The sequence below is a fragment of the Panthera tigris genome, chromosome C1 (assembly GCF_018350195.1).
Source record: "Panthera tigris isolate Pti1 chromosome C1, P.tigris_Pti1_mat1.1, whole genome shotgun sequence".
In the NCBI taxonomy this organism is placed as follows: Eukaryota; Metazoa; Chordata; class Mammalia; order Carnivora; family Felidae; genus Panthera; species Panthera tigris.
The window spans coordinates 15,244,199-15,256,878 of record NC_056667.1 but is presented as its reverse complement, the minus strand read 5'-3'; the positions used below and the strand labels follow the sequence as shown (position 1 = coordinate 15,256,878).

At 36.8% G+C, this 12,680-nt stretch overlaps 2 protein-coding genes across 26 annotated transcripts in view; one reads left to right on the top strand and one right to left on the bottom strand.

The window, feature by feature from the left end:
• EIF4G3 (eukaryotic translation initiation factor 4 gamma 3) overlaps positions 1 to 12,680 on the top strand; it is a 313,469-nt gene that overhangs the window by 186,750 nt on the left and 114,039 nt on the right. For 13 of the 17 annotated variants that reach the window (XM_042998046.1, XM_042998035.1, XM_042998040.1 and 10 more), the window contains one exon: positions 7,091 to 7,199. In XM_042998046.1, coding sequence (XP_042853980.1) covers positions 7,091 to 7,199 — 109 coding nt within the window. The remainder of the gene's footprint in view (positions 1 to 7,090; positions 7,200 to 12,680) is intronic. The other 4 variants (XM_042998050.1, XM_042998042.1, XM_042998038.1 and 1 more) reach the window with 1 other exon arrangement.
• Positions 1 to 12,680, bottom strand: part of LOC122241538 — a 50,575-nt gene that overhangs the window by 9,736 nt on the left and 28,159 nt on the right. The gene's annotated exons all lie outside the window — the stretch shown is intronic.

The window sequence follows — 12,680 nt, the reverse complement described above, 5'->3', positions numbered from 1 at the left end:
AGCATTGAAAACAGATAGAATGAAAATTATTAAGGAGTTGTGGGGGCTGCTTGCTTCCCTCATTTGTGGTTTGATGGTGAGGTATTCTTCAGGGCCCAGTTTATAAATATGTGATACGTGGATAATTAACTATCATTTCAGAATGCTAGACCATTGACTTGATTTTAGTAACATAGTTTAAAAAAGTTGTTAAAAACATTTTTCAAAATTGGTGTCACAAATACATGACTGAGTTTAGAGTCTCTTAAAGATTTGTGAATTTATTTAATTTCTTCCCTAGAAGTGAACATGGGAGAGGTAACATTTACATGCTTATGTAAGTTATATACTTATGTACTCAGTTATGTAGGGGCATACTACAGAAAAACTTGGAATTGGTTGATGAGGACAGTTAAATTTTGGTCTGTATTTTTCCCCACGTTAATTAAAACATCATCATTTTCAAGCTATATACCTGACAACCTTTTGTTGATTTGTGTTCAGTTCTCAACTTGGACATGTGTTAATATATTTTTTTGCATTTTAATTCCCTGTGTTTTGATCTTCTTAATCTTACCAAGCTTGGTATCCTACCCTCTTGTGGTTACCTTTGGCTACAGAAGTCCGTTTTTTTTTTTGTTTTGTTTTGTTTTTTTTAATTTTTCATCAGGGACGACAGGCCTAAATACAAGTATATTTGTTTGTGTAAACATAAAGGACATTAAATGTCCACTTTTAATTTGTAAAGGCCATCAATCAGTAATTATAATTGGTAATACTTTTTGATGCATCATATTGTCGTGAGGCATCAGTTTATTTTATTAGGTAATTACACTTAAAACCACATTTATTAATCTATTGTCTTTCCAAGTTCATGGAATGAACACATACCTTTTTACCAGAGACATATGTACTAAAGGGGAAAATATCTCAAGAACAACCACATAAGCATGATGATGGCAGCTGACTCTTGGCTTCACTTTTGGAAATTCATAGTGGTGCCCATAATGTAGGAGAGAACATCTCTTGTTAAAGGAGTCATTTACTACTTCCCATCTGTTATATTGGGTAAAAATGTTGATCCAGTGTTTCAAAAGAAGCTAAAAATCTTTATTTATGTAAAAAACTGGCCTATTTTAAATGTTGATGGCTAATTCTAACGCCTAGCACTGTGCCAGCCTAAGAAAATCCATTAGGCTTAGCCTAATGATTGCTAGTTTGCAACTGTGGTCTAATTCTAGATAGATCCTGAACCATACTCTAGTTACTAAGACTGCAGATGAGACAATCCTCTGCATGAGAATTTATGACTGAATAGTAAGTACTCTATTGCTTTTGACCTTACAGTGTATCTGCTTTGAGCCACAGTTGCAGGTGCTATGAATAGCAAAGTCTTTCCCTATCCCTTGAGGTCATCCCAGTCCCTTTAAGTGAGGCAGAGGACACTTACTAACATATGTATTACCGGTCCTCCTGTGAAGTGTGTACAGAGAATTATGAAGGCACAGATGTGACCAAGTGGGGCAGGATTGCAGCACAGGCTCAAATGTGTTGGATCCCAGAAACCTGTTAATGGTAGTGCCGGTAAGATTGTACAGGGAAGGGATTTAAAAGCTTTGGCTCAGAACCAGACATACGTGGTTTCAAGTCCCAGTTCCACTACTTAATTTTGTAACGTTAGCCAAATTGCTTAATTTTCCAGAGGGTTAGCTTCCACTTTTAACAATGTAGAAAATAAAGCCTATCGTATATAGGTACGATAAGATTAAATGAGAGAAAATATTTAAACGTTGCTTCAGCTCAGGGCATAGTGAGTATTCAGTGCACACCATGTATTATTAGTATTGCAGTTTTTGATATTTCTGGAGGAGCAGAGAAGGACTGGAAGCGTCTGGGAAGGCTTCACAGCAGAGATGACATTTGGTCTGAGTTCCCAGATTGATGTTCACAACATGAAAAGAGAGAGAAGGATATTCAAGGCAGAGGGACAGTATGTACAAAAGGGTGGCAGGTGGAGATGGGAAATTAGACAAAAGGAGGTTATTACCATTTCAGGTGATAAATGAGGGAGTTAGTTGAAGGGAGAGAAAACCTCTTAGAGAAATATGTAGCAATTGGTTACTAAGTAAGGATTACGGAAAGAATGACCTTATAATTTATCATCTAAATTGGGGCAGTTTTAGAATGAATGGGGATGCTGTGGATCATTTTGATGGGGAAACAGGCATGAACCAGTACTGTCCAGTTAAAGGGATGCATGGTTCCCCTATGTGTAAGAGGGAACAGTCAGAGGTGGCTCTTCAAGCTTAGATACCTGGATTTATAGTAAAATATAGCATGGAGTATATATCAGGGTATCTGAAGAGGGGGATAATGAGCTTCATTTTGGCAGGCATTCAAAAGAAGAAACTGTATTAGGTTTATGCAAGGAGAATGGAGAGGAGAAACAGGTTCTTGCTGCTACTGTTTTTACCGTAAATAGTAGACTGAATTTGAAATTGCCCTGCTTCCTTAGTTTTAAAATGATCTGTGGAATAACTCCTGAAGATTTTATATCTCAAAAACATAAAAAATCTAGGTGTGTATATATGTGTGCCCCTGCAGGTGATCACAGTACACAGGCCTAGGTGCGTGGGTAGAGCTCATAGAGTCTGCTAGGACACTTGCTCCACGTCACCACTCTGTCACTTAGATTTATGACCTTAGATCACAATGTTGTTAAGTCCTTTTAACCCCTGCTTTTTTCATCAATGAAATGAGGGATTGTACTAAGTAATTCCAGAGTTCCCTTTCAGCTTTTAAATGTTAAGGTGGGAGGGGCACCTGGGTGGGCTCACTTGGTTAAGCTTCAGACTTTGGCTCGCATCATGATCTCAGAGTTCAGGTTCATGAGTTCAAGTCCCACATTGGACTCTCTGCTATCAGCATAGAACCCGCTTCAGATCCTCTGTCTCCCCCCCCCCCCCTCCTCGCCCCTCCCCTGCTCATGTTTTCTGTCTCTCAAAAATAAACATTAGGGGCGCCGGGGTGGCTTATTCAGATGAGCGTCTGACTTTAGATTAGGTCATGATCTCATGGTCTTTGGGTTTAAGGTCCACATCGGGCTCTGTGCTGACAGCTTAGAGCCTGGAGCCTGCTTCACATTCTGTGTTTTCCTCTCTCTCTATCTCTCTCCTGCTTGCACTCTGTCTCTCTCTCTCAAAGGTAAACATACACTAAAAAATTAAAAAATTAAAATTAAAAAATGTTTTAAAGTGGGAAAGAAGGAATATTTTTGTTACTTTCCCTCAGCATCACAATCTCTCAGCTGCATCTCTCTTGTTGATAGCAATAAGGCACAAGGAACATTTCTGTATTAAGAAATCCTAGAGGGGCGCCTGGATGGCTTAAACAGTTAAGCGTCCGACCTCAGCTCAGGTCATGATCTCACCGCTTACGGGCTCAAGCCCCACATTGGGCTCTGTGCTGACAGCTCAGAGCCTAGAGCCTGCTTTGGACTGTGTATCTCCCTTTCTCTCTCTCTCTCTCCCCCTCCCCACCCCCCTCTGTCTCTCTCAAAAAAAACAAAAAGTGCTAGATGCCTGAAAGTTTTTATGGGACTCTATAGGGTAAATATAAATACATGATGCTGTATATATAGGCAAGGCTCCCCAAATTGTCTGCTTCCAAAGGCTGGGGTGATATCTCAAAATCACTTAATTTTTTTAATGAACTACTTTATATACCTTTCTTTCTCTCCCTACTACCTTTGTTCTTTTTCCTGTTTTAAGAATTACTCTTATAGTGAAGCATTGTTATAACTTGGGAGAGAGTCCTATGCCAGAGTATAGGGACAGAGAAATGTTGGAGACTAGTGATTGATAATGTATTTTAGGAAAGACACAGCCTTCCCTGCTATTTGTGAAAATTACAAAGTCATTCAGTCTTCTGAAGAGTTTCTTATAAACTTGATAACTAGAAACCTTAAATTCTAACCATTTGTTAGTTTTATAGTGTTAATAATAATAGTTAAGTTGGATTCTAAAGCTCAGACAATAATATAAGTAATCTATACACTAAGTGGGTAAGTTCCTGCACAAAGAATTTGAAGATTACCACATAATGTAAACAAACCAGTCTTATCTTTCAAAATGTCATTTTGACGACTCTGTTGTAAGCTCTAGTGAGTTTACATCATTAGTCTACCCTGAAGCATATAGGTATTTTTTTTTTTTAATATTGTCTTCAATAAAGATAGTGGTCATTGAATTAAATCACATTGTTCTTCATCTTTAATAAATTAATTTTTCATTAGTAGTCTCTTTTGACTTAAAAATAGTACTTTTCAGGTTGCCTGGCTGGCTCAGTACATAGGGCATACGACTCTTGATCTCAGGGTTGTTAAGTTTGAACCCCACGTTAGGCGTAGATTACGTGAAGAAAAAGAAAATCAACAGTATTTTTCAGTAGTGTGGAAAATGTTTTAAACTTTAAACAGATGTCTAGGTTAAGGTGGATTCTCTCCGACGTTTTGAATGAGATGTCACAATGAACAGCGACTCTTAGTGGCGAGGGATAAGCTATTGTCTTGCTTAAAATGAATTTGTACATGGACAGCCAGAGGGTCCTATTTAGAATTATAGAGCAGGGTTGTTGATTTCATCAGGTCTGTTTCCATCAGGGTCTGAAGCAGGCTCCAAGCTCTGAGCTGTCAGCACAGAGACAGACACGGAGCTCAAACTCACCGAGAGATCATGACCTAGGCTGAAGTTGGTTGCTTAACCGACTGAGCCGCTCAGGTGCCCCAGCATTTTTAAAAAAAGAAAAGACGCTTGCAAGACCCCTCTTGGAAGATTACCCTGAGGCAAAGCCTCCCCACCTTCCGGGGTGTGAGGAATAGGGGAAGAGGGGGTATGTCTGTCCCTTAGGCTAATTAGTCAAGACTCAAGTCAGGACTTTTTTGTATTTATTTCATGAGGAAAAAATATGAAATTAGATGTTAAGCTAAAATTTAAGATTATCCTTAATTAAAATTAATCTAAAACAAGGTGAGCGTATTGAATTATATTGATGTGAATTTTATTTTCTTGATGCTTTCAGAGCCTTAGAGAATGTTAAAAGTGAAAAGACTTGATCTTTATTCAATTGTTTTGCATTTTACAGCTGAGGAAACCCAAGAGGTTCTTTCCTAGCACTTCGTGGTTCTATAACCATGTACTGGATACTAGGATTTGGAACTGTGATTTAACCAACAGGTTTACCTCAGTGCTTTCTTATAAATGCATATATATATAATCTTCCTAGGACTTTAATTTAAAAATATCTGTGCAGTTATCTCTTTAATAGGATTGCAGATATTTTAATCTGAGCTTGAAAAATTCTGATCAGTACAGATTTATAGATATCAGTAGCTTTTACTGTCTTAAACATTTTGTCTCATGTATAGATGTCATTCTGTCTACCTAAGTTCCTAGGTAACTGGAGTTAATACTTTCTTCCTTTTAGATAAATGGTAAAATTTACAAGTCTTTCTTTCCTGTTTAATAAATGCTAACTAACGTAGACTCTTTCCTTTGTTCTAGAGCTATTTTCAGCCTTAGAATTGAACTGAGCCTGTATTTTCATTTATAGCTCTGAAGTGGTCCTAATTTTTGAATTTTAATAACAGCTTTTTTTCCCACCAGTACTAAGGATTCAGAGTAGAGTAATCATGGCAGTACTTTTCATTTATTTGTTCATGATTCAAAGTGAAAACAGTAACTGACTTCATTTTTTTGTATATGAAAATATAATTTTAGTAGTCTTCATTTAGAAATAATTGTGGAATATGATGAGCACTCTCATGATCTAATGAATAGGTAAAATAATAGTATTTTCTGCATTCCTGTCTGTTATTCTGTACAGTCCAGATAAAATCAAATATAAATTGCATGTTCATTCTGAAAGCATTGTTACTTAAATGACGTGATAAATGGTATGTATCTGAACAGATTTTTTAATTTTATTTTCCTGTGCTAAATGAGACTTAGAAATTTGAAAATATTGTTTATTGACTCTCACTTTTTTAAGTGGCCCTACCCACCCCATATTCATTCATACCTTAATTTTCCCTCGCGTCTAAAACACACACATGCATGCACACACAGAAAATCAGAATTGTGCAGGGACTCTGCTCTGATAGCTCTGATAGAATTCATTGTAGGAGATTATAGCTTTCCAAAAAAAAATGACCTTAGATTTCTGAGGAGAGACACTGCTTTGTTTTGTGGCTTTTGTGTCACCCTCAAATCCAGAACAAATACCTGCCTGGAAGGTGATGTAGAATGAGTGTTCCTTGTCCTTTCTTTTGTCATTTTGTTCCCTCTAAGTTGAATGATGGCTGCAACTTTTTCAACCTACTCTGCTAGGATTTTGATGGCCACTTTTGATTCCAGTGAAGTGGTTGAGTGAAAATTAAGAGTTTCCTTTTAGCTCTGAAAAACAGATCTTTTACCTAGGTTTCTGACTCTGAAAAGATAACTGTCCTTCACCCAGAATCTAAAGACATTTTAAAGTGAAAATGCCTTAGATGAAGATGCATTTCACCCGTGTGATTATATAGACAAATGGCAAAAATCACTCTTCAGTATTGTTTTCTTGAGTCAGTGACTGGTTTTAAAACACCGTATTTTGTTTGTCCAGCTTTGGTCAGATGAACCACTTTGCTAGGTAGTTTGTAAGTGAAGTTGACCAGATCCCTTTGGTCTTTGACTGGGAGAGGTTAAATTACCTTTTAGATGTGATGTCTGTTGTTAGGTGGAAAAAAGTTCCTTCTTAGATGGAACCCTGGAGAATGCATTTATACTAATGATTTCTGTGCTTTCTTCTCTTGCTGTGGTTAATAGTAATCATCTCTTTTCCTTCCCCTTTCCTGCTGCCTCTTTCCTTTTCTTCCCGTTTTCTGTACTTTTTGAATTATTAAACTGGCCTATGTATTTTTTTCCTTGCTTTTTTTCTTTTCTTTTTGTTTTTTTTTTCTTCTAATTTTGTGATCTCCTGCCCCACTCTGTCTTCCCTACTTGCTTGGGTTCCATGTTGCTAGTTTTTATGTTCGCACGCTCATTATCACCCTTTTTTGTACTTCAAATCCCAGCAGCTGTCCAGCCAGGTCCCTGAGCACAGCCCTCTGGTTTATGGGACTGTGGAGAGCACTCATCTTGCTGCCAGCACCCCTGTCACTGCAGCTAGCGACCAGAAGCAAGGTTTGTGTATAACTGTTTTCTTCCCTCCTTTTTAATTTTAATTACATCCCCCTCAGCGTTTAAGGGTATGAGCAGAACATCTGAAGCTTATTTAGATACTAAACAAAACTTTGAGATGGAAAAGCAAAGTGTTCTACCTCTAGGAAGGTAAAGTAGGGTTGATAAGTAAAATTTTTTCCTGTATTTTATTAATGCCTCACTGTCTATTTATTTATAGGTCAAAACTTGGTTGCCTGAAGCTGTTCTGGGTGTGTGTGTGTGTGTGTGTGTGTGTGTTTAGGGAAAACAATGTTGGGGAAATAAATCAAAGTATATATTGCTTTATAAGAATAACACCGTTTTAATATATTTAACGTGTTCTTTTGTATCTTGCTATTTAAAAAAAAAATTTTTTTTAACGTTTATTTATTTTTGAGACAGAGAGAGACAAAGCATGAATGGGGGAGGGTCGGGGAGAGGGAGACACAGAATCTGAAACAGGCTCCAGGCTCTGAGCTGTCAGCACAGAGCCCGACGCGGGGCTTGAACTCACGGACCGCGAGATCATGACCTGAGCCGAAGTCGGCCACTTAACCGACTGAGCCACCCGGGCGCCCCTGTATCTTGCTATTTTTAAAAACGTGAAATATTTCTTAGAAATTTGGCTCTGTAGCCTCAGTTCTGTAGCACTCAGTTTATCCTAGCTCCATTTCCATCATGTATAGTATTTGGTCTTGATGAGTCATTATACTATGGATCGCAATTAAACCAGGGTCCCTACTCCTATTTACCTTGAACATGAAGTGTAAAACATTGGTTGAAATAAGTGTACACATTGCCTTTTGGATTATAAATAGAAAACTGTAAAGGAAGTTTCATGTCAGAAAATGAGATATCACAGTCTCTCTTTCTTGCTTGCTAAGTTGGATTTAGGTTGACCTTAACCAAAATTGGGGAACAATTGTCTGTCATCAGGCATAGGGGAAAGCAAGTGCTACTGAGCATGCTTTGATAATGTTTCTGACTTCTTCGAAGAATGAGTGGAAAGCATAAGTGATTTCTAATTTTTTGAATTACTCCTTCCTCCCTTGTTAGCTGGCTGTTACTAAATGTACTTTCTAAAAAATTACTCTTTAAAAGGTACTTGGGAATTGGCACATAACCTAAGGATGGTATTTAATATAATTGATTTTTTACTGGACTGCACGTTAATCATACTTAGCAACTTCTGTTTGATTTCAATGTTTTCTACAGCATACAAAGATAATAGGATGTATTTTCTCTTTAATATTAAGGAACCTAGTAAACTCGAACAGAGACACGTCTTATATTTTATTTGTTTTATAAGATTGTTTTAAACGAAAAAATAGGTATCAAACCCCAACCTGGCATGCTTCTAAAAGTTGTACTGTCAGATACGTCTTCTGGCAGTGTTCAGAGATAGACTCATGCACGCTTAGAGTTAAATTTTTTAATATGAAAGCCATTCACCTTTCAGGAATGCACTTTGTAGGTATTATGGAAGACCACTTTCTTTCTCCAATGATAGAGCGTTTTTGAGTCAAGAATCACAATGTTTTTAATCTAAGTAGAAAAGAATTTTCAGGGTATTCTCTTCAAAACTTTACTAGTTTTGCAGAGTTGTAATCCCTTTGCTAGTTAGAATTATGCTAAGTATATTGAATACTTAACCATCACATAAGGCCTCAAACCATACCTATCCTCTATGCAAACTTCAGCTAGGCCACGATACAAAGAATTCATAAGATGTCTTAATGATGATAGCTCTGCCCTGCTACAATTTTTAGAATATAAAACACCTTCACTTTGTCATATTTAGGTCTTGATTTCCATAAGGAAGAATGCAGAAGTATTGGTTTTCTCTTGGTTCTTTATGTTTAGTGGACCTTTGAAAAGTAAACATTTCAGATTGATGTTTGATATAAATATGAGTGGATTGAAAATGTTTTATTTTACCTTGATGGAAAGAAAAACTTGAATTTTAAGTATATTTTGTAATATTTATAAATAACTCTTTGGGGGAGGGACTATTGCCATCTCCTTGTTAGTACCAATTATTTTCCAGAAACCTGAGTTAATTATAATTTTCCATTTCTGATTGTACCTATAGCTTGCCGATATTTAGAATAGTTTTCAGAGTAATTTTTAAACCAAACGTATGTAGTCAAATAACACTAGAAAGGGCTCACCAATTTTCAGAGAATTTTTTTATAGTTAAAAATTTTTTTAGTTTTCTTCTTAACTATAGGCTCCTTTTGAAACTAAAGTAGGATGCAAAAATGTGCTGTTTTCAAAGGTTGCTAGATTACTTTAAGAAATAATAGATTGTGCATTCTGCAGTCAGTTTGGTTTTTCTCTCAATGAAAATGTCATTATTGTGGGTTTACATTGGGTAACAGAATCTCATGTTAGCCCCAAACTCTCGTACCAGCTTGATTCACCTAAATACTTTTTTCCATAAACCTTTTTCTTTTTCCTCAATTGGAAAAATCTGGGATTGGAATCATTTTCAAGTTGCAGCACCGGCCAGTTACATGACTCTGGCATGACAGATCTGTGACAATATGACACTCTATAGAACACTCCGTTTCCCAGTCTGTAAAATAGGAACATAATACTTTCTACCCCAGCGGTGGTTGTAGGAATTAAAGGACACTATGTATATATGGTATTTGACCCAGTTCCTACTGTTGAGTACTTAGTAAATGTTCAGTACCATTAGTAAACTTCTGGTTTCTCAGAGGTTTTGATATGAATAGCTGACATGGTTACATGAACACCAAATTGTGACATTTCCCATTTGTTTGGTGCTTTATAAAGATACAAAGACACAGGGAAGACCTCACCTTGGTTTGTAGACGGAAAACCATTGAAGATTGAATTAATATTATTTCATCAGTTGGTGTTGATGATACCATACATTCAGTCCAGTGTATGGAGGATATGGTATGAACAGTGAAATACAAATACAAGTTTTTGTGCCTTAGTCTTAGTTTTAGTGCCTTTTGAAAGCACTTAGTATAGAGTAGGTATTCAGTGAATGATACTCTGTTGTAATTCAACCATTTCTAGTAATGTAGTTCAATTGGGGCTCCCCTGGAGTTTAGGACAGGACTGTTCACTGTCACGTGAGGCTGTCCCTCAAATTGCAGAACGCTTACCATTCCTGGTCCCTGCCCATTAAATGATAGTAGTACCTTCTCAGTCACGTGAGACTCATGACAACCAAAAGGCACCTGTCTACGCAGTTGGTTCCATTGCATTCATTGTAGAAACTATGGATACGTAGAGACTTTCCCACGTGCATATGCATATGTTAGTAGTATATGTATTTTTAAATTACCAAATTAGGCTTATGCTCTACATACAGTTTTGTGCCCTGCTTTGTCAAAAAACATATCTTTTATTATAAACAGCTTTCCATATCATTACTTTTTTAAAAACCTATTTTATTATTTATTTAAAATTTTTTAAACGCTTATTCATTTTTAGAGAGACAGCACATGTGCTTGCACCCACAAGTGGAGGAGGGGCAGAGAGAGAGAGAGAGAGAGAGAGAGAGAGAGGGAGTGAGAGAGAATCCCAAGCAGGCTCTGTGCTGTCAGCCCAGCACAAGGTTTCATCTCACAAATCGTGAGATCATGACCTGAGCTGAAATCAAAAGTTGGATACTTAACCGACTGAGCCACCCAGGCACCCCTTAAAGCCTATTTTAAATGATTGCACAATATTACCATTATATGGCCCAGGCTATTATTTGTTTAATAAATTCCTCATGTTAGACATTTAGTCTATTTATCTCTCTTATTTTGTTGCTATTATAGTGTTAATATAAATCTACTTATATATTCTAAACCTCTGTCTTTGCTCCCTCTTGCATGATTATTTCTTTAAAAATTTTTTTAAGAATGGAATTCTCAGTTTCCTAAAGATGGCCAAATGATATAAATATTTTTAATGCAGTATATTAGATTTCAAACTATCATGGCTCTGTAAAGCATACTCTTAATGATAAAAGTTCTTAGATAAAATCAGTGTTCTGTATTTACTGTAGTATACTTTTCAGCTTTCCGTACTGAAATTTGAATGAATTAAAGGAGCTTTATATCAGAATGAGAACTCTGAAAATAAGTTCTTTGTTTCTAATTTTCTTCATTTTTTAATTTAAAAAAATTTTTTTTTCAATCTTTATTTTTGAGAGAGAGGCAGATAGAGTGTGAGTGGAGGAGAGGCAGAGAGCAAGGGAGACACAGAACCTGAAGCCTGGCTGAAGCAGGCTTCAGGTTCTGAGCTGTCAGCACAGAGCCTGATGCGGGGCTCAAACTCAAGAACCACGAGTTCATGACCTGAGCTGGTCAGCTGCTTAACTGACTGACCCAACCAGGCACCCCTTCTGATTTTCTTTTTAGATTTTTCTCAAAGAGTATATAGAAATTTCAGTCCTAGTTCTGTTTTTGTTTTTAGTATCAGTAATTTTATTTTTCAAAATTAGTAATAGAATTGACATACTCTTACCAGATTATTAATGTGAGAATTATATTTTACTGTTTAATTTGCTACAGCTAGGTTTCATTCAGTGGTCATAAAGGGTATTATTCTGATGAGCTTTCACAGTGTTATAATTTAATCTGGGTGACCCATCTAGCAGTTACTCCAGTGAATTGATGATTATTTTGATGAGTGATATTTTAATAAATGTGTATTTATTATATTTATTTCACACACATGTAATACATATAATAGACAAATTTTTTTGGAAATATTTTTTTCTCTTGCCCTGACCACTTAGTGTGAGGGATTTGGTTTTTTTTTTTTTTTTTTTAACGTTTATTTATTATTGAGAGACAGAGCATGAGCAGGGGAGGGGCAGAGAGAGAGAGACACACAGAATCTGAAGCAGGTTCCAGGCTCTGAGCTGGCAGCATAGAGCCCGACGCGGGGCTCAAACTCACAAACTGCAAGATCATGACCTGAGCCAAAGTCAGACACTTAACTGACTGAGCCACCCAGGTGCCCCAAGTGTGAGGGATTTGACAGTGAGAGCCTAACGATCTTATTTTTCCTCTTAAATAAATACCTAGAGTTCAACTTAAGAATCACTGATCTCTACACCCGGGAGTTAAAATGAATTTTAAGGCCAGCAGAAGTAGTTGCATCAAATGAATTAGCCTTTAACAACTTAATGGTAATATTTACCACATGCTTCTGTGATTAACAGCATATTTTCTTTGATAGATTTACTTAAGTACAATAATTTATCGTAGAGACTCATTTTCACTGATGGGTAAAAAGATTTCTGGCGGAGAAAATAAAGTTCATTTCAGTTTAGATGGTCTTTTAGTAGTTCTTAAAATTTTTGTTTGCATTTGAGGAACATACTCCTAAGTATCTGTTTTTCTGATGGAGCCTGTTTATCACTCTCCAGAAGCACAGCTGGAAACCAGCCTAAATCTTCTCTGGCTTCATCCTCCCAGGGGTGAA